Below are 20533 nucleotides of genomic sequence, written 5' to 3' on the forward strand. Positions count from 1 at the left end.
CGGGTTGTTGTTTACATGTGTAAAAATGATCTGGTTAGTTGTGATGAGAACATGTGTGTTCGTGTATCGTGAACTCACAACTAAGGGGGTTAATTAACCTATAAAGCTATGCTTAGTGACATGTGATTGAGGAATGAATTCTTTTCTCAGCCTGTAATGACAATGAAGTGTGTTCACATATTAACAGGGTTACCTGTTCAACTTGGCCGTATCAAGGGTAAGGAAGGAGGGGTGATCCCCCCGGTTTCCCTGGGGCTTCCCCACCCTCCTCTCAGACATGTTGTTTACAATATATTGTGTCACTGTGTTTGTGGGGATACGATGTAACCCTTGGCTTAATTGCTGGGGTTGTGCTTTCCGCTTGAGAAACTATATTTTCCTAAAGAAAAGATTGTTTGGTCACTTATCATGTGTGCTTAGCAAGGCCTGTGGCCAATACATAATCGAGGGTTCTGTATTCTCTCGTTATGAAAAACGGCGTTCCTCTGTAGCAAGAGTGTACTTTTGCCATTTTTTGTTGTGATGAAGGGTTGTGTGTGTCTTGTGATCTACAACTGGGTTAGGTTTGGCCACAGAAGCACATGTGTAAGTCTGGTACCGGGGCTCTTAAAGGGGGCCCTCTCTATTCTGTGTTTTTTCCTTAGTAAAAATCAGATAGCAGGTTAGCACATGAGCTATGTGAAGCTGTTAGACACTTCACGTAGCAGACTATGACTGTGTCATGTTCTTTTTTGTCATTACATCGTATCATGGGTGTGGGGTCGTAAAGGGGTGAACTGGTAATCCTTTCCTCCCCTTTTCTGATTGGTCAGGGGTTAAAACCTCCTGTCCTTCAAGGTTCCTGTCACGTTGCTGTTCGGCACGTTACAGGGTAAGAGGGGGGGGGGGGGGAGTTTCCTGGTCCCACGCCCTGGAAGATTGGGCGTGTGCACCGCAGAAATTCCCCCACCATAGAGTACGTCACTGTGCGCGTCTCTGTTGGTAAGACTTCCGTGAGTTGTTCAGGTCCATGTTATGGATCTGTTTCAGGGAGTTGTCAGAGCTCCTCACGAAGCTCCTCCTCGGGCCTTCTGTGAGTTCGGACTCTCCTTCCCTGTGAGGGAGCCTCCTCAGAGTTCAGAGCCTCCTCCTCAGATTGTCAAGGTGAGTAGAACTTCAAAAAGGAGTTCTGTTCTATTGTGTGTGTATTCGATTCAATTCGATTATTGAGTGTGTATTGGTTCAGTGCCTCCTCCTCGGAGAGCACTAACCCAAATATTACATAGCTCAATGTTGCAATATATTCTTTTCAATCTATACAGCTCGCGTGGGAAGTCTCTCTGGGGATTTCCGTCTCCTCCCTATGGCGAGGGTGGTGGGATGTAAAAATGTAAAAAAAAAAATACCCTCAGCTGCGTCACGTGGGATTCATGTCAGTCTGTGTTTCTTTCTTTTTTGGATAAAAAGAGGAAGGTACATGAAGCACGACGGCTCCGTGTCGTTCTCCCAGGCGACATGGAGGAACAATGTTGGTGTCTTGCAAGACTATCCATTGATGTGTTTGGGTCTCGACGCGTACATAGTGCTGGCTCGGTGTGTTTCTGTTAAAGAAACACGCAGGGGCTAAGTGCGCCTTGGTTGCTTGTTAAAGCAGCGTTTTTATAGGGCAACTGGGATGGAGTTTTGTCTCTTCCGAGTGCCAGTTTACTAGGTTGTCTCGATGAATTCTCGTTCATATCTGGGGGATGTTAACGGAATAGATCAGAACATAGGTAGAGGGGTCTCACGCCCTTGGGGTGGGCCACTGAGCACGGTCCAAATGGGGACCGTCTGGGTGGCGCCCTCTTTTCATGTTTTAGATCGACACGCATACCTACCCCCTCTTCTGGAGTGGGCATGTCGGCGTGGTTAGGACACGGGACTGGTCTGGTCGCGCTGGTCCAGGTCAGTTAACCCGTTGTCCGCCGGGGATGCAGATCTGCTGTTCTGGTACCCTGAGGGACTTGTGCTTTTTTCGGGGGGGAAAATGCCGGGTCGGTCCGGTTGTCACAGGGTTAGGCGTTATGGAGGCCCTTTGTTGGGTACATGTTGTACTCTGCACTATCGTAATGGCTTACGGCCATACCAACCTGTACACGCCCGATCTCGTCCGATCTCGCTAGCTAAGCAGGTTCGGTCCTGGTTAGTACTTGGTTGGGAGACCGCCTGGGAATACCAAGTGCGGTGTGCTTAGGGCTGGTTCTCCATTATTTTCGCTCCTCTCTCACGCGTGGCGAAGAGGGGGCTGTTGGGGTGGTCTTGGACCTCCTCTGGTAACCCTGTGCTTCCCGTGCCGCCGGGCCCGGTCCGAAGTAAAGTTTTGTTGATACCGTAGGCCTGGGATAACGCTTTTTTGAAAACTGGTACACTTGTTGGAGCAGAGTCAACTCCCGGGTTACCCGGTTGAGTGTGCCCCTGCACGTTCATGACATCTGCCAATCATGTCAGCCTTCTCTGCCTCGACCCCTCTGGGTGGTTTTTTTTTAATGGAGGCTTTGTCATGGTGATCAACAACGCCAGCATACGCCCCTTCCGCCGGGGGGGCTGTTTTCAGCTGACTCCTTTGGCGCCTGTCTCGTCCGCAGTGCTCCAGGCTCAGGTTACAGCCTGCTGCCTGGTTTCCCCGGTGCGCTGCCTGCTTCCGTTGGTTAACCTTTTTGAGTGCTTACGGCCATGCTGACTGCCTGTTCTGCAGGGTCAGTGTGCCAGGCGATGTGCTATTGGGGGGAAAGGGCCCGCTCTTGGAGGGGCCTTGTCCGAATACGCTGGCGATGTGGGGGGCGGTGTCACTAAGTGACCGCCTGGTGGGGTCTTGATGCCTGGCGTCATTTACCTCTCCGGGCCCCCTTTTTCCAGGGGATCCAGTCCCTTCAGTGGGTCTGGGTCTTCCTTCGCGCTCCGCTGCTACAGCCTTGCCACGGGGTTGGGTTGCTCTTGACCCCGTGATTTTGGGGGCAGTAACGAGGTTGTTCCTTCCGTTCGTTCCCGGGTGGCATGCGGGTTGTGCGTGTGTGTAGTCATGGGGTCAAGCCACGGTCTGCTCACCCTGTGCGTTGAGTTGCTTGAGTTTCTCTTCGCACGGTCGGATCCGTCTCCCTCCCGTAAGCCTCCAATAGGGGGGGTATCCTCCATTAGGGAGGGTCGGGGGGCTCGGTCCTCCCCGGTCTGATGGTTGTGGGGGGCCTCAGCGGGGTACATTTGTCGGGCTATGGCTCCCGCTCAGCTCCTGTTGTGCAACTGATGCTGAGCGAAGCCATAACGAAACAGAACGTAAGGTTATGTATATAACCAAGTTCTGTGAGTTATGGTGCACTCAGCACCAGGACGCCGCTGCGGACCTTGATCTCGCCTTATGGTGAAAGTTTGGGAAGGAGGCGAGTAGGTGACCACACTCCTGCTTATGAAGGTAAGCGGATGGGGGTGTGGCCAGACGAATGTTGGGATGTAAAGGTACATGGTGGAATTTTTTATTCAGTGCTCGTGCACGAAGTGAAGTACAGTGCAACTGGTGCTGAGCGCACCATAACTCACAGAACTTGGTTATATACATAACCTTACGTTAATGGGTTCCATTTTCTTTCCAAAATAGGCATATAACAATCATAAAATGTCTATAATGACTGCAGGAGAGAATGAAAATAATTCACCACTAAATCATGTAGACTCACACCACTAAATCATGTAGACGCACACCACTAAATCATGTAATAATAATAATAATAAATTTAATTTGAAGAGAGAAGCGCCTTTCTCAGACTCAAGGACACTGTACAAGGAGAGAGAAGCTATATAAAAGAGAGGGTAGATAAAAATATATAGTAACAACAGGAAAAAAAAACAAGTAAGATAAAAAAAAGGAAGCAAGGTGCTGTCCAATTGGATGAAGCGGTAACAAGAAAGTTAACAAAAAACGAAAAACAAACGAACAAAAACAACGGGATCTGTTGCTTAAAGCCCAACCTCCAGGTTAAACCCTACTGATCAATTATGGGTAGTTTACATCATTGGTATATAATTTCATTATTTATTTTTTTCCATTTGACACCGGAAATGCCACTCTGAAAGAGTTAAAAAGGTCCACGCACGAATAACATGCACGCGCGAATCAAAAAAGCTTATCAAACGCCGACGTCACAACAGGTCAACAGGACAACAGGTGCATATTAATGAGCCGAATCTAAAAGCTTATCAGACGCTAGCACCTAGCACGGCCGTGACGTCACTTCAGGAAACGCTTTTTTTCCCCCTTCTTCATGAAAGCCACTGTTGGCCTAGTCCACATTGTTTATTGAACAAAAATACAACGTGGAGGTTGACCTTTAACACAATCTCCGCCACGCAATTTGAGCATCTTATAGATCTGATGCCACCACTGTAAGCCTATGGAGTCGCTCACCTTCTTTGCAGGGCTATAACTATTTAAATAGTATAGCTGTATCTGCATTACTATGGCCCATTCGACATTGGGTATCTATCGTTCAGGATGTGGGAACGTTATATTTTTCCATTGTCGTTTAATACCGTCGTGAATATAAGTATGTTTTTAAGAGTGGTCTGCGGTAATTTCTAGAACGCGAGTTATAGGCCCCGATGCATATTATACTTAATCGGCTGGCAGTGGGGAAGCTACAACTATTAATTCGGTCTTCTTGCTGTTGAGTTTGAGGAAGTTGGTGGTTGTCCAATTATCTAGCAGTCACTGTCAATGTGTCAACTAAATGTCCCCATTGGAAGGGCATAGGCGAACGACTGAGAATAGGAACCAAAGGAAACTATTCCGACTTTGCAAGAATGGTGTTTATTCGGACTCCATGTCCAAACATTCAGTCCTTTTAGACAACTGTATTGCCGTTAACAGGTGGCCAATTAGCCAGCAGTTAGCTGGTAGCTAGCAGTCAGTAGTTAGTAGCTAACTAACAGTTAGTCATTAGTAGTTGATAGATAGTACATAGTCAGCATTTAGCAATGTCCAGCAGATTATTTACCTATACAAAAAAGGGAAATAAGACGGCATACATTAGCCACTGGTTACACATTATATAAAGAAGTATTGCGGATATAAACGGTGCATACAATGCAACGTACCGTTGGCCAGTCAGTTCGCCCACAGGGCTTTTCACCTTACAGGCATATGGCCAAGAGTGTCATTTAAATAGCACGTCGCGCAGAGGCAGCTTACCTGTCCAGAGTCACAACGCACGTTCCAAAGTGTGTCCACTAGGCGGCACCAGCCACTAACTAACGCTTGCAATAAATGTCACTTATGAGAGTAATAATAATAATAATAATGATGTCTTTGTGTCATCACTCTTTTAATCATCAGTATGGAGGTGGCGTCTGTGTGTATATTCACAAAGATACCAAATTCATCAACCGTACTGACCTTAACCATGACGAAATTGAAACTGTTTGGATTGAAATCTTATTCGAAAGGGCAAAATCAGTACTAGTAGGCACAATCTATAGACCGCCAGAACAGAGTGGCTTCTATGACACACTTGATGGGTGTTTAGCTGGGGTGGAGGGTGTAGAAAAGATTCTTATTGGGGACTGGAACACAGATACTGTATGCTACGTAAAGCAGCACCCGTCTTCAAGGCCTTCAGTAGGTTTTGTGATCTGCACGGTTTCAGCCAGCTAATCACCCAACCCACAAGGGTATGTGATTCAACACAAACCACCATTGACCTCATTCTGACCTCTGACAAGTCCATGATCTCCAACAAAGGGGTGATAGCATGCGGGTTAAGTGATCATTATATGATTTTCTGTACCCGCAAAAAGCTAAAACAAAAGGCTGGCTGTCACAAAACAGTCACATCTAGGGACCTCAAAACCTACTCTAGAGAGGCCTTTAACCAAGAACTGGAGAGCATTGACTGGTCAGATGAGCTCAGCGGTACACAGGTTGAAGAAACATGGCTTGGATTCAAAACCAAATTCACAACAATACTTAACAACATGGCACCCCTAAGAACCACCAGGGTTAAAAATCGCGCTGAGCCATGGATGCACACTGAAATACTGACCGCTATGAAAACCAGAGACAAAATGCTCTGAACTTCATAAAAGTCAGACAAAGCTTTCCAAAAGCTCAAACAGTGAACTCCAAGCCCACGTGGTTGAACAAAAAATTCAAAGAAACAGACTAAGAAATGACGTAAACACCATGATCAAAACCGCACAAAAAAAATCATCAATGACAAAACTGAGGAAAACAAAAACAAACCCTGCAAACTTTGGAAATTACTCAACAACCAATTAGGCTGCAGCAAAAAAACTAAAAACCAGATTTTCAAACATAAACATAAAGACAGAAAACACGCTCATCACAGACAAACTGGATGTGGCCAAATACCTAAACATATTCTTTACAAACATAGCCACAACACTGGTTAATAAACTACCCTCCCACTCAGGGCATTATGGGGTAGAACACATAGTAGCATACTACAAAAACCTAGGGGTCCGCAAAGACTACTTCAAACTGGAAATGGTAACAACTAGGGATGTCCTATATTATCGGCCTACCGATATTATTGGCCGATATCGGCATTAAAATGTGATATCGGGAAAATATCTGTATCTGTTTTCAAAAAAGATTTTAATTTTTTTTTATACATTTCTATAACCTTTATTTACCCAGGCAAGCAGGTAAAAACAAATTCTGATTTTATTTATTGTCAAAAGTATGCATAATGTTGTGTTAATTCCACAACAAGAGATATGTAATGTTAATTACCTGAAATTATTCCATTTTTTGGGGGGGGAAACCCTGCATATATCGGTATCGGTTGATATCGGTATCGGAAATTAAGAGTTGGACAATATCGGTATATCGGTATCGGTAAAAAAGCCAATATCGAGCATCCCTAGTAACAACAGATGAGGTACTAAAAAAACTGAGCGCCCTCCAACTGGCCACGACAACATCCCCTCAAATTCCTCAGAGACTCAGCAGCCGCCATCACCCCAGTCATCACACACATAATAAACCTCTCCATAAAACAGGGACAAAAATTGCGAGAGTGACCCCCCTGCACAAAAAGGGCAGCAAATTAGACCCAGGCAACTACCGCCCTGTTTCTATTCTTACCTCCATCTCGAAAGTCATGGAAAAAAATGTATACGAACAAGGTCGAAAAGTACCTAGCGGGAAAAAATCTAATCTACGAATTCCAATCTGGCTTCAGAACATCCCACTCCACTGACACATGCCTTCTCTATTTGAACGACCACATCAAACAAGAGGTGGACGCGGGCAAATACTGCGGCATGGTCAGGCTGGACCTACAAAAGGCCTTCGACACTGTCAATCACTCTATTCTGATTGACGAGCTAAAAGCAATTGGTTTTGATAGTTCATCAGTGAGCTGGATGCAATCCTACCTTGAGAGGAGAGAACAGATCGTGGAGGTAAACGGTACTCTATCTCCCCCCCCCCTCACAGTGAGCTCTGGTGTTCCACAAGGAAGCATACTAGGACCGCTACTGTTCCTAATTTATGCAAATGACATGTCGTCAGCTTGTGACTGCAACTTGTTCTTGTTCGCGGACGACTCAGCCCTGCTGGTCTCTGACAAGAACAAGTTACAGGTTGAAAAAACCCTCAGCTCGGAACTCTGCAGAATCTGCACCTGGCTCGCTGATAACAAACTATCATTACACCTGGGTAAAACAGTCCATTCTCTTCGGATCAAATAACAAACTCAGCAAGACCGACGGCTTCTCAGTTACAGTGGGTGACAATATTGTCACAAGGAAAGATGAAATTACATACCTAGGTTCCATCCTAGAGGCAAATCTTTCCTGTGACAAAATGGCATCCAATGTAATAAAAAAAGTCAACCAACGAACTCGATTCTTGTACCGGATCTCCTCTCTGGTAAACAAGAATACCCTGAAGACTCTGGCAGGAGCACTCATTCAAGGGTACTACGACTATGCTTGCACCTCATGGTACCAAAGCACCTCAAAGACGCTAAAAACAAGATTACAAACATCACAAAACAAACTGGTCAGACTACTACTTGACCTTACTCCTATCACCCCTGCCCACTTTGACTACCTAGGATGGCTTAGAGTAGACGACAGAGTACAGCAACTTGCAATGGGCCTGGTCTACAAGATACACTATACGACTAAGGTACCCATGTACATGTCAAAATACTTCCCAAAGGTCAGTGAATACCACAACCACAACACCAGAGGGAGCTCAACAAATCATGTGAAACCCAGATTCGGCTCAAACAAGGGACTAAACACGTTTCGCAATTATGCCACATCAATGTGGAACGCCCTACCCAAAGCTGTAAAGGAATGTGAATCCCTACCCACATGAGCACCTACGGGAGGCTGCAATTCGAAACTGGCCACCGTAAATGTCCAAACCCCCCCACCCCCTCCTAATAGACAGTCTCCTCCCCACCGTATGTATATATTCTCTCCCCACCATATGTATATTTCTCTCCCACCCACCCATCCCCTCCTAATGTACAGTCTCCTCCCCACTGTATGTATATATTCTCTCCCCACCGTATGTATATTTCTCTCCCACCCACCCACCCCCTCCTAATGTACAGTCTCCTCCCCATCATATGTATATATTCTCTGTTAGGATCTATGGGTAACAGTACTGTATATTTGCATATCGTATATGTCACAAATGTAACAGTACTATATACCTACATACCTATATAAATCTACATCCATGCAGCTCCATATTTCTGCATTTTCTATAAAAAGATTAGGGCTGTCAAAGTTAATGCTTTAACTTTGGAGATTCATTTAAATAATTTAAAGCATTAAAATAAATTAATCTAGATTAATCTATGGAGTGAAAAATCTTCAATCTTAGCGCCGCGGATATAAGAAAGAGGTCTATCTGAGTCAATGTAGAGAGAAACTATTCAAAGAAAGCTATTAAAATAGTCTTTGAATCTAAATATACTTTCTTTGTGTTGATTTTACATTAATTCCATGATTTTACTCAAGTAAATATGTTAAAAGCTTCGGTCTTAACACTTTGGATGCCAGCGGCGCGTTTTGTCATTAGTTCATGCCGACCTTTGAATGCCACCAACGCTATATAGCGTTTGTTTGTCGTATTTTTTTTATTGGCCTCAGGTTAGTGTTGCAGACTCTCTCTGAGCTCAATTGGGAAGATACCGCCCTATTTTATAGATACCACTATTTTACTTGGGATAATCGGAGCTTTTTTCACAGATATATCAACGTGTCCCATATGTGTGTGTGTGTGTGCCGCTGATCAGGAGATGAGAGAATCGATATTTCAGCCCGCTTCTATAGCGTGCATAAGTACACTATATACTATCGATAATCTAGTGTTTATTTGAAAACTATTCATAAATAGGCTGAAAAATTACAACGTTTTTGTGTATTCTAGAATATTCCAGTAAAGGGTGATTATCACAGAATCTATATATTTTCCTGAAAAACGAGGGCTTTTCAAAATGATATAAAATGGAAATGAACCGATTATTAAAAAAAAGAAAGAAAAAAAAATCCGTTTCGACAATGTTGACTGCAAATAAGTCATTGATAAACGACGGGCAGATTAGACACATAGCCATAATTTAAGACAGATATTATGCGTTCACAACACTATCATTGAAGTGGGTGGTGGCATTTAACCACGTTTTACCATGTTCACCAGTGGTAATCAAAGTGTTAACACTTTGATTGCCACGCAGTATGCCACCACTGTAAGCCTATGGAGATGTTTACTTTCTTTGCCGTGCTATAACTTTTTAAATATTATAGCTATATTGACATTACTCAAACTGAACCTAAGCAAAACAGAATTGCTCCACCTGCCGGCCAAATCCTCCCCCCTAACCGACCTTTCAATCACAGTCGAGAATGCAGCTGTGACTGCGTCCCCGACCGCCAAGAACCTTGGTGTTGTCCTCGACGACCAGTTGAACTTCTCTGCTCACATCGCAGCGACGACCAGAACCTGCCGATTCCTCCTGAGCAACGTCAGAAGGATACGCCCCTTCCTGACAAAAGAAGCCACCCAACTCCTCGTCCAATCAACAGTCATCTCCCGCCTCGACTACTGCAATGCACTGCTCGCTGGCCTCCCGGCCACTGCCACTAAGCCTCTTCAACTCATTCAGAACGCAGCGGCCCGCCTGATCTCAAACCTACCGAAGTCGGCCCATGTCACCCCACTTCTTAGGGACCTGCACTGGCTCCCCATTGCTGCACGAATCCGCTTCAAGGCCCTCGACCTAGCATACCGTGCGGCAAAGGGAACCGCTCCCGCCTACCTCCGGTCAATGGTCTCTAACTACACACCCTCAAGACCCCTACGCTCTGCATCTTCTGGCCGCCTCAGACCTACTCCTATCCAAGCTCCGGGAGGGTCATCAAAGAGAAGTCGCCTATTCTCAGTCCTTGCCCCACAATGGTGGAATGAACTACCCACCCCAGTTAGGACAGCCGAATCACGTCCAATCTTTCGCCGTCGACTAAAGACGCACTTCTTCAACCATTATCTGAATTAAAAAAAAAAAAAAAAAAAAAAAAAAAAAAAAAATCTAACCCTAACTAACCGTACTGTCATGCACTTGTCCTAATAAACTAACCTACACTGTAGCACTCAACACTTTGATGAACATTGTTGCTCAGCTGATAGAGTTGTGCCCTTCCTGACGGCTTGTCGTACAGAACTTGTAAGTCGCTTTGGATAAAAGCGTCAGCTAAATGACTAAATGTAAATGTAAATGTATTACTAGGGCCCATTCAACATCGGGTATCTATCGTTCCGGATGTGGGAACGTTATATTTTTTCATTCATACATTGTTGTGTTAATACCGTCGAGAATATAAGTATGTTTTAAGCTTTTCTGCTGTAATTCCAAAAACGCAAGTTATAGGCCCTGAAGCATATGATAGATTATCGATTGGCGTTTCTTTCCTATACACGCTATATTAAAAAATTCAGATGTATATGATCGGTATACATTATGCTTCATCATGCGTGAAGGAAAGGGGGGGGGGGGGTCGTTTATAATTCCTTAATCGTCAGTAACGGCTTTATTTAGTATGGGTTGATATATTGATCAGATGGATTGCAAACAAAGAAATGGACAATCAAGCTGAAAATAACGTTATATTCCTCTTACCGTTCGCCGATGAGACTGGAGGAAAAATATTCCAATTATTTGACGTCGATCTGCTAGATCCATTTCCCGTTTGTATGACACAATAAACGCCGAAATCATATAGATTATTGCATTTCGAATGCGATCCAATCCCAATGCACTCGATTGTGTCTCTTGATCCACGTAACAAGATAGTACTGCCGGAGGGATTTCCTCGATGCACCAGCGCCACTTCCGGTTTTGTGTGTAGTGTAACTCGCCCGATCATCCACCAGGCGGCGGTATTGAGGCGTTGCAATATCAGACAGGGTGCCGCTGCAGTCCCGGAGGGAGGCTGGATGAATTATGAATGCCATGGAGAAAAAATGAAATATTGATCCCAACAACGAATTACGCTGTTGTTGGCGTTCAATGTGTTAAGTAGAAAAATGCAATTTTTTATCTAGATTAATTACAGAAAATTCTGAGATTAATTAGTAAAACATTTTTAATCTATTGACGGCACTAAAAAAGATACATCTATTTTTTTGCAGATGAGCTCCATCATGGAACATTTGGACCAGAGGCCCGTAGTGATGATAACAAACCTGCCTTGGTTGCCCTCGTGGAAACCGTGTTTCCACTACTCAGAGCAGGACATCATCCAGCTGCTGGCGCCACATGGATACCAACATACAAACAACAACCTCTACATACTGCCAGACCAATGTATGGTAAGAAACATGACCCTTGTCCCCCACCATCCCATTATATAGGATCACTTTGTAAATACTTAAACAGGCACACCAACATTATGGGAAATATGCTATATCCTCTCCAGAGTCAGACAAAGAAGATTGATACCAATTTCCTCTCTGTTCATTCAGTAGAAAGCTAGCCTAGCTTAGCACAAATGAATGGAAGCGGATAGGGACCACTATCCTAGCTAAAACACCACTAGCCAAAAACACATCTCCCGGAGTTTTGAGATAGGCTAGAGCAGTGGTTCTCAACCTGTGGTATTCAGAATTTTATTTTTATTTTTGCAGTCATGCCACTGAACATAGAAGCAGGCCAGGCCAGTGTTTCTAGTTGCGGCGGCGCGATAGTTAGATAACTTAAGTGAGGAACAACCAGGAGATCACTGTGACACAGAGTAATGCAGTCTAAACAGTCATAAATCTTTTATTCAACTTCAGCCCCAGATTTCTATTTTTTTTGTAATGTCAGATACAAAATTAAATACTCCCACTTTTCTGAAAAGAGTTGTTGTTAAATCTGACATTACAAAAAACTAAAAATCCATCAAAATCAGTGTTGTTGCTAATCATTGACACATGCTAGCCTGTAATAATCGCCCGCAGAATAATAGACTTTGCATTTGATATATTGAAAATATTTCACTTTTTGTTTTTTTTTTTCTCTTTTTTTTTCTTTTTTTACAAACACTGGCATTTAAGGGGTACATTTTTCAAAATGCCTGCACCAGAATGCAGGAAATTAAGTCGAGAGAGAGAGAGAGAGAGAGAGAGAGAGAGAGAGAGAGAGAGAGAGAGAGAGAGAGAGAGAGAGAGAGAGAGAGAGAGAGAGAGAGAGAGAGAGAGAGAGAGAGAGAGAGAGAGAGAGAGAGAGAGAGAGAGAGAGAGAGAGAGAGAGAGAGAGAGAGAGAGAGAGAGAGAGAGAGAGAGAGAGAGGAGAGAGAGAGAGAGAGAGAGAGAGAGAGAGAGAGAGAGAAGAGAGAGAGAGAGAGAGAGGAGAGAGAGAGAGAGAGAGAGAGAGAGAGAGAGAGAGAGAGAGGGGTGATGGTTATTTATTCTGTTATTTGCTGAAATAGTTCTTAATTATCTCACTTGCTATGTGAGAATGTTAGTTATTATGTTCTCAATGCCCCTTGCATTGTATGAGAATTGTGTGGAAGAGTTTGCTAGTTCTAGTGCTACCCCTTTGCACATTGTGGCTGTGTCTGACAAACGTTAACAATAAATAGTGTTATTAGGAATACATTTGCCTCCTGCGTGAACTGTGCATAGCTGAATAGACTGTATTTTAACGTTGGTCATATGGTGGTACTTGGAGAGCCAGCTACGTTGTCAGGTGGTACTTGGTGTAAAAATGCTGAGAACCACTGGGCTAGTAGAGGTTTGTATCCCAGGTTTGTATCCGTTTCCATTTATAAAGTAAAAACATTGACTATGGTCATAAGTATGCATCCCAGCTCATCTCTACACTTTACCATGAAAGTGGTCTAACAGCACAATGTTAGATAGAAAATATTATAATATATATATATAAAAAAGGTTACTCTTGATCAAACAAAGATGAATGTCCCTATTGGGATTAATAGTGCAATAACTTGCTTTTTCACCAAACTTCACTTAAAACAAATAAAAGGTGCCTCTTGATCATCAAACAAGAATGAATTTCCCTATTGGGATTAATAAAGTGCAAATCTAACTTTCACCAACCATCACTTTTTGTAAAATAAAAGGTGACTCTTGGGGGGAAAAAAGAAAAAAATCATTCATTCGAATTAATCGATACAATCGATTAATCTCCCAGCCCTAGTTTGAGTATATAAATAAAAACGATTTTTTTTTTTTTTTTAATCTTTCTTCCCCTCCTTTTTCCCGATTTTTCTCCCATCCCACCCTTCCTGGTTGTTGCGTACTTTCCCCTACTGTTGGTCCGGGAGACCGGAGACTGTCACATGCTTTCCTCCGACGCATGTGCAGCCTGGGGCAGGCCAACCTGGCCGCGCAGGTTCTCACCGGGGAGAGTGTAGCGTGTGGGAGGCCACACTATCTCTCCTCAGATCCAACCCTCGCTGAGCAGGCGCCCCGACCGAACTGTAGGGGTCGCTGTCCACAACGCCCAGGACCCACCCTTCAGCTTCCCACCCCCTGATACAGCCAATTGTATCAGCGTGAGAGGACAGCCAAGCTGATAGCAACGCCGGGAGCTGGATTCGAACAGGCGAATCCTAGTGTCTCCCGGTGTTGGTGACGAACGTAATCTCCGTGCGCCACCTGCCCCCCCAAAAACGAAACCTTTAACCTCTTAACGTTCTGACAGCCGTCACGCTGTGTTATTGTCTATCAACACATCGGTTGAAAGCTAAAATCGCCACCGTTTGATTGACACCCTACTCTGCCTATTATGTGCTTCCAATTTCGGGTTATACGACCAAACAGCCAACGAGCGTCAGTTTTGAAAAAGTCACCACCTCCGGTTTTGTCTCCCGGTGACTGGATCAATCACATCTGACGGTGAGAATTATGAAATTCTGGAAATGACGATATCTTACATGAGGGATATTTCCGAGGATATTATATGAAAATAAGGAAAATCCGCGTAAAAATACATACCTAAATAAATGGAAGATTGCTCCACTTATATTAGCATGTTCTTGGTATCTAGGGACATCTAAGGGAATGTATTCCCACTGTCAGAAATATTGTGTCCATTACTAGGCTTGAGTAAATTGTGATGAACCAAAGGAGAATATCAAAACAAAAAAAATAATGATAATCATTTGAATCTTTGACGGTGAATAACACCATGCTAAAAATTACCACACATGAAAAATTGCCACTGAGCTCATTCAGATTCTTGAGATCACGTGTACAAAAAATCTAAGCAAATTAATAAAGGGAAGATGATGAAACAGGAGATTTTGTAGAGACAGTACTGAATTCTGCCATCCGGATACATGCAATTTGAAATATGATTATAGAATATAGGATTCAGGCTATACCGTCAATACCGTGACGTTACAGACTGCTATTACACTGAGTTGATTGTAGTGCACAGCACGCACCAGCAGAGGGTTACGTGGCTATCGTTCTGTGAGCTGGCTTTAGTACCTGGCTGGTGCTGGCTAACTGGCTATCGTTCCGTGAGCTGGCGTTAGTACCTGGCTGGTGCTGGCTAACTGGCTATCGTTCTGAGAGCTAACGTTAGTACTAGGCTGGTGCTGGCTAACTGGCTATCGTTCTGAGAGCTAACGTTAGTACTAGGCTGGTGCTGGCTAACTGGCTATCGTTCTGAGAGCTAACGTTAGTACTAGGCTGGCTAACTGGCTATCGTTCTGAGAGCTAACGTTAGTACTAGGCTGGTGCTGGCTAACTGGTAGGGGTGCACCGATGTATCGGTCGGGTATCGGTATCGGCCGATAAGTGCCTTGTTGACTGCAATCGGCCTATTGGCCGATAAGCTCGAATGTGCCAATGGCAGTAGCCGATAAGTTCAGTCGCGTCCTGCACAACGCCGCCCCCAGTCCCCCACACACACACAAGCTACTGCATCAAAGTTACTACTAAATATTCAACATTCTCTTTTGAGACTCCGCTTCAGACTCTTATCATTTGGCACTAAAAGCTAAACATTGTCACCGATATGGCTGTCCGCAACATGTCATTAATTGTGTACACGAGGTGGTCGCTCAGTGACGACGCTAACGCGAGCTAGGTTAGCTAGCATGAGCTACCGGTGGATGGAAAGACTAACGTTACTGGTGAAAATGTGATTTACGTTGGAATACTCCTTTGCCAACTTGCTGTACTTTGCTTGCAGGTCTGCAGCCATTATTGCTGGATTATGAATAGCCCCAACTTTAGCCAAGGTAACGTTATGGCTAAACCTAGTTAGTTAACGCTAGCTTTCGGTTAGCTGTTCAATGCTAATAACACAACCAAGCGAACCCATCACAGCTCCCCGTCAACACCCCTCTCTCGGGAAGATGGCATTTAAGAAAGTATCTGCTGTTAAAATTACACAAACATTCGTTTTGTGGCATCAACGTTATATAGTTAGTGTTACACGTTCAATAACATAAGCATAGTATTTACCCGAACTACTAGCTCAGTTCCTTCCGTTGCTCATAGAGCCCTGAGAGTTGTACCCAATCCATTCTGCAATCTGTTAATAAAGTTTTCAATCAGACAAATGTATAGAAAGGCTTTGTTTTATTATAACATTCGTTGCAGTAAAATCATTATGCCTCGTTTGGTCATCCTGTGGAGTGCTGGTCGGCGGGCAGCTAACGTATTAGCTACGGTAAGCTTGTTGTGGTAACTGTGGTTCTCGCAAGCAGATCAATGGCGGCATGCCCGGAAGTAGAAAATGTTTAAACGCTTGCCGATTGGTGGTAAGAACAGCAGGAGGTGGGTGCTAGCGGTGTGACGTAATTGGCCGAATCGACTGTCAATCAAAATTGTTCTATTGCATTGGTTGAGAGCTCTGGTTGAGACAATAGTATCCAGCTGCAGGCCGCCAGACGATACTGGGAGAGGTATAGTGCTACATGGCATGGTGGAATTAATACCATAAACATATTTCTTGATGTTTCCTTTTTTTAAGTAAGTAAAGAGGCCTACAAATACAAACATACACATACAAATATACAGTAGGTTCATTAAAAAAAAAAAAATATTACAAAAAAATATATATAAAAAAAAAATATATATTACAAATATTATTTTTTTGCCACAAATATCGGTATCGGCCGATTGTGTTAGTTGAACAATCGTATCGGTGGCAAATTTTCATATCGGTGCATCCCTACTAACTGGCTATCATTCTGAGAGCTAACGTTGGTACCTGGCTGGTGCTGGCTAACTGGCTATCGTTCTGAGAGCTAACGGTGGTACCTGGCTGGTGCTGGCTAACTGGCTATCGTTCTGAGAGCTAACGTTGGTACCTGGCTGGCGCTGGCTAACTGGCTATCGTTCTGTGATTTGTTTACTTGGTAACACAGGTTGCTAAGGAATTTAGGTTCGAGGTTGAAGAAAGTGCACTTTTAGGTTGAAAGAACGGCCCTAATATCAACGTGTTTCAATATAAGCGTTATGTATGGTGATAACGAGTATATTGTTAGCTCCGCCCGCTTTTTTCTTTTCTTTTGAAAGCCCTGGGTCTCTTCTCTCAAAAGACTACACTCAAGTTAGGTTGCGCCAAACCCTCCATCTAAAAAGTAATTAAGATGGAAAAACAGCGTGGCAGTCAAAGAGTTAAGAAGGCCGCTCCCGTCTGCCTCATCCTTCTCTGAGTGGAACGGCTTCTGGTTGCCAGACTCCGCCTCTTCCAGCTCCACATGGGCCCCTCTGGTTCTTTGGTTCCAGGTACCCTGAGGGAAGAAATTGAAACGCGGAAGTCCTCTGGCCATACGACTTCTTTCTATTGGTCTTTCTAGAGCTCCTAGTTTCTGGTCTTTAGCATTTTCCCCTTTCTGGTGAATCTATTTGCATTAATTCTTTCTAGGGCATATTGCATCCATTAGTTGAGAAGGATATACTTGACGTGACAAATTTAGGGGAGGGGATGTGCGTGTATGGGGACAGTTGGAAATAGTTGGATGGGAGCCACCTGCAAGCCTACATTGGGTTGCTCATTTTAGCAGGAGTGTACAAATTAAAAAGGAGAAGCAACAGCAAGCCTTTGGAATGCTGACACTGGAAGGGCAATATTTCCAGCCACCATGTCTCTAAAGACATTCCATATTATATCTGGTGTCATACGCTTTGATGACAGAGAAAGGAGACGGGCTGACGAGAGCGTGACCAACTCACAGCAAAGATCTTTCTTTAAAATGTTTGTCAATCAGTGAAATCTTATGGTGATTTATATATTTTTCGATAGTCACATATATTCTGGATGTATAATGGGGTGGGTCGGGGGAATGTTTTATTTAAATGATTATTTAGGTGTAGTGGACAAAGAAACATACATTTGGTTAACACTAACAGTTTTGATTATGATAATCAAAGGTTTTAAACTGGTAGGTTTTTAAACTGCTGGGGTCAAAATGACCCCAAGAATAAAGAGTGTAAAGTCAATTTGAACACTCATGGCATCCTGCTACCATCTAGTGGGCATTCTGATGTACTACAGAATACTGGACACAATTACTTTTAAGGGTACCGACCGAATCACATCGGTACTACCGAGTACAGATTCATGTGAGGTCCGCCGGTGCCACATAAAAAATTAAAAAGTAGATTATTATTATATATTTTTTTACTTAAATATATATATATATTTTTTTGTCCGACAACGTCAAAGTTTTGTTTACCACGAAACCTATGAAGTGTGCCGCACGTTCACGTCAACGTTCACACGCACAATACACGCTTACCTAGATTTTGAACAAAGCAGTCGGGGCAATGGCAAGCCGAAAACTGTTGCAAGTGTTGTTACACTTTACAAAGCTAGATGCAGACAACGCTCGCTGCAATATTATATATGATAATAAATTATTTGAAGTTTGGATTATTTTTAAATTTTTACAACTGTGGTAGGTAGATTACATTTTTAGAGACTAAAGTACCGAAAAAAGGTACCATTGGGTACCGGTATCTATTCATATCTGGTTTCGCTGTGATCAACATGGCTAACAAGCAAATCAATTCTTTCTATTTTAAGGAATGTTCTGTAGGATATGTCAGCAACATAAGAAGCCAGCTACTAGGGGTAGCTGTTTGTGTGAAAATAACAAGAGAGGAGACTAGAGCGTGTGTCAACTGTCTGTATTGCAACCAATAACATGGGCATCATATAGCTTACATCCTGGTCCCTGCTGGGACATACCAACTGAACACTGGGGGGTTATATACAAATTCTAGGTTGATTTGATTTTGTATAGGAGCTGTTTGACTGCCTACCTCAAAGACTGTTCTCTTATTTTGCACATTTTCAGTAAATATTTTATTGAAATTGAAGTTTTATCTGGTGATTATTTGAGTAATTGTTTCATATTGGCTCAGCCAGCTTATATAGCATGCCAACTCTACATCATTTTGGTTGTTTATAGACAATAACATCTGATTTAATGTGATGGAAGAAGTGAAATTATCATTTTGAGTAAATATTTAATTTACCACAGCCGCATAAGATGCTGGAAAAGCTTAAAGTGCTTGAATTTTGCTTTGGAAAAGGTGTAAGAACCCTGTAATAAGGAATCCTTCATAAACAAATCACCCTTCCCCGTGTCTTTGAGGAAGAGAACTCCACTCCCTTTGTTAATACACCCACCGCCCCAGCTGGCCCATATGTCTTTGTACATTCTCATTTCAATGTTTAACACTTTGAGCGCCAGGGGTCGCTATGGGCGTTGGGCCGTTGCGTGCCAGCGCTCTGTTCAATGGGAATAAGTTCCGGTGTTTGCAGTGCTAAACCTGTATTAAATATTATAGCTATGGACCTAAAAACGACGTTTATTGTCAGTGATTTTCTTCCGGTCAACATGCAAAAAACATAATTCTTTCATCCATACATTTCCGTTTTATACCGTGGTGAATATGAGTATAGTTTTAGAGTGATCCTGTCTAATCCCAAGAAACTCCAGCAAACAGCGCTTCAATGCATTTCATTAGAAATCGTGCCATTTCTCGCCTGATTATTGAATAATTCTGAAATCAATGCTAGATTATCGGTATTATGTTTCATCATGCATGCATGAAAGGGGGGGGAGGAAAAGCTGCCCCTCCGTGCTTTGATCGCAGCCAACGGGACACAGCACACACAGACACGCTGTGATCGCGTCGAAAAAATCATCGGATCAACGCAAGATTGATAATACAGTCCTTACCTCGTCTATGATGTACTGCAAAAAGAATAATCCAATTATCTGATCGCCATTCCAAATATTGATTGCGGTCGTGTGTCCAACGTTTATCCACCAGAACACATGAATCCACGGTGCTCCAGTGTCCCCAATTCGTGTGTTATAACGTTACTCATGCCCGAGAAGGAAAACCCGGACCGGACTTCTTAGATCGATGCACAGCTCAAGCCAGAGGGATTCCAATGATGTGCCGGTATTGGCCGTCATAGGGAGCAAGCATGCATTGGAAGGACTCTCCCCTCCTCCTTCCTCTCCGTGTCACAGCTGCTCCACTGAACACCAGATGCCTAGGTGCCGCACCCCTCGAGCTGCTCGCTGATCTCATTACGTGCGGAAGAGGACTGGTGCTCCAGTAGACATCGCTTGTCTGTTCAGAATCTGCCGGCAAAACGTGTACTGTAACCCCGCTGGAAATATGACCAATAACTAGTGCTTACTAACGTTAGCGTCTCAGCTATTTCTGACAGAATTAGTCAATCATTTGTAAATATAACGACAGTATCTTTTTCACAAGGACTTGGTGCAGGTTTTCCACGCTGCACTATGGGGGTTGAAAACGTATATAAATATGAAATATATGCCATTTTCTGCGTTTTTTGTCATAAAAAGGGATTTACTATCAAACAAACGGGAATATAAGTGGTTAAAATTCTGAAATATTTGTAATCTTTTATAGATATCTTGAGGTTAGGCTCTTAGTGTTAATCCTGAAAAGAAAAATGTTTTAAAAATATTACAAATAAAAAATTATATGACATTGAACTTGACGCAACACTTTCCTGCT

At 43.4% G+C, this 20533-nt stretch overlaps 1 protein-coding gene across 1 annotated transcript in view; it reads left to right on the plus strand.

Annotated features, from left to right (window-relative positions):
- Positions 1 to 20533, plus strand: part of LOC311242966 (uncharacterized protein) — a gene marked incomplete at its 3' end in the record, with an annotated part of 158673 nt that overhangs the window by 20650 nt on the left and 117490 nt on the right. Inside the window, exon 5 of the mRNA XM_084332030.1 lies at positions 11684 to 11863. Within this exon, the coding sequence (XP_084188156.1) occupies positions 11684 to 11863 (180 nt within the window). The remainder of the gene's footprint in view (positions 1 to 11683; positions 11864 to 20533) is intronic.

Source organism: Notolepis coatsorum (assembly GCF_963971535.1).
Source record: "Notolepis coatsorum genome assembly, chromosome: 1".
Classification (NCBI taxonomy): domain Eukaryota; kingdom Metazoa; phylum Chordata; class Actinopteri; order Aulopiformes; family Paralepididae; genus Notolepis; species Notolepis coatsorum.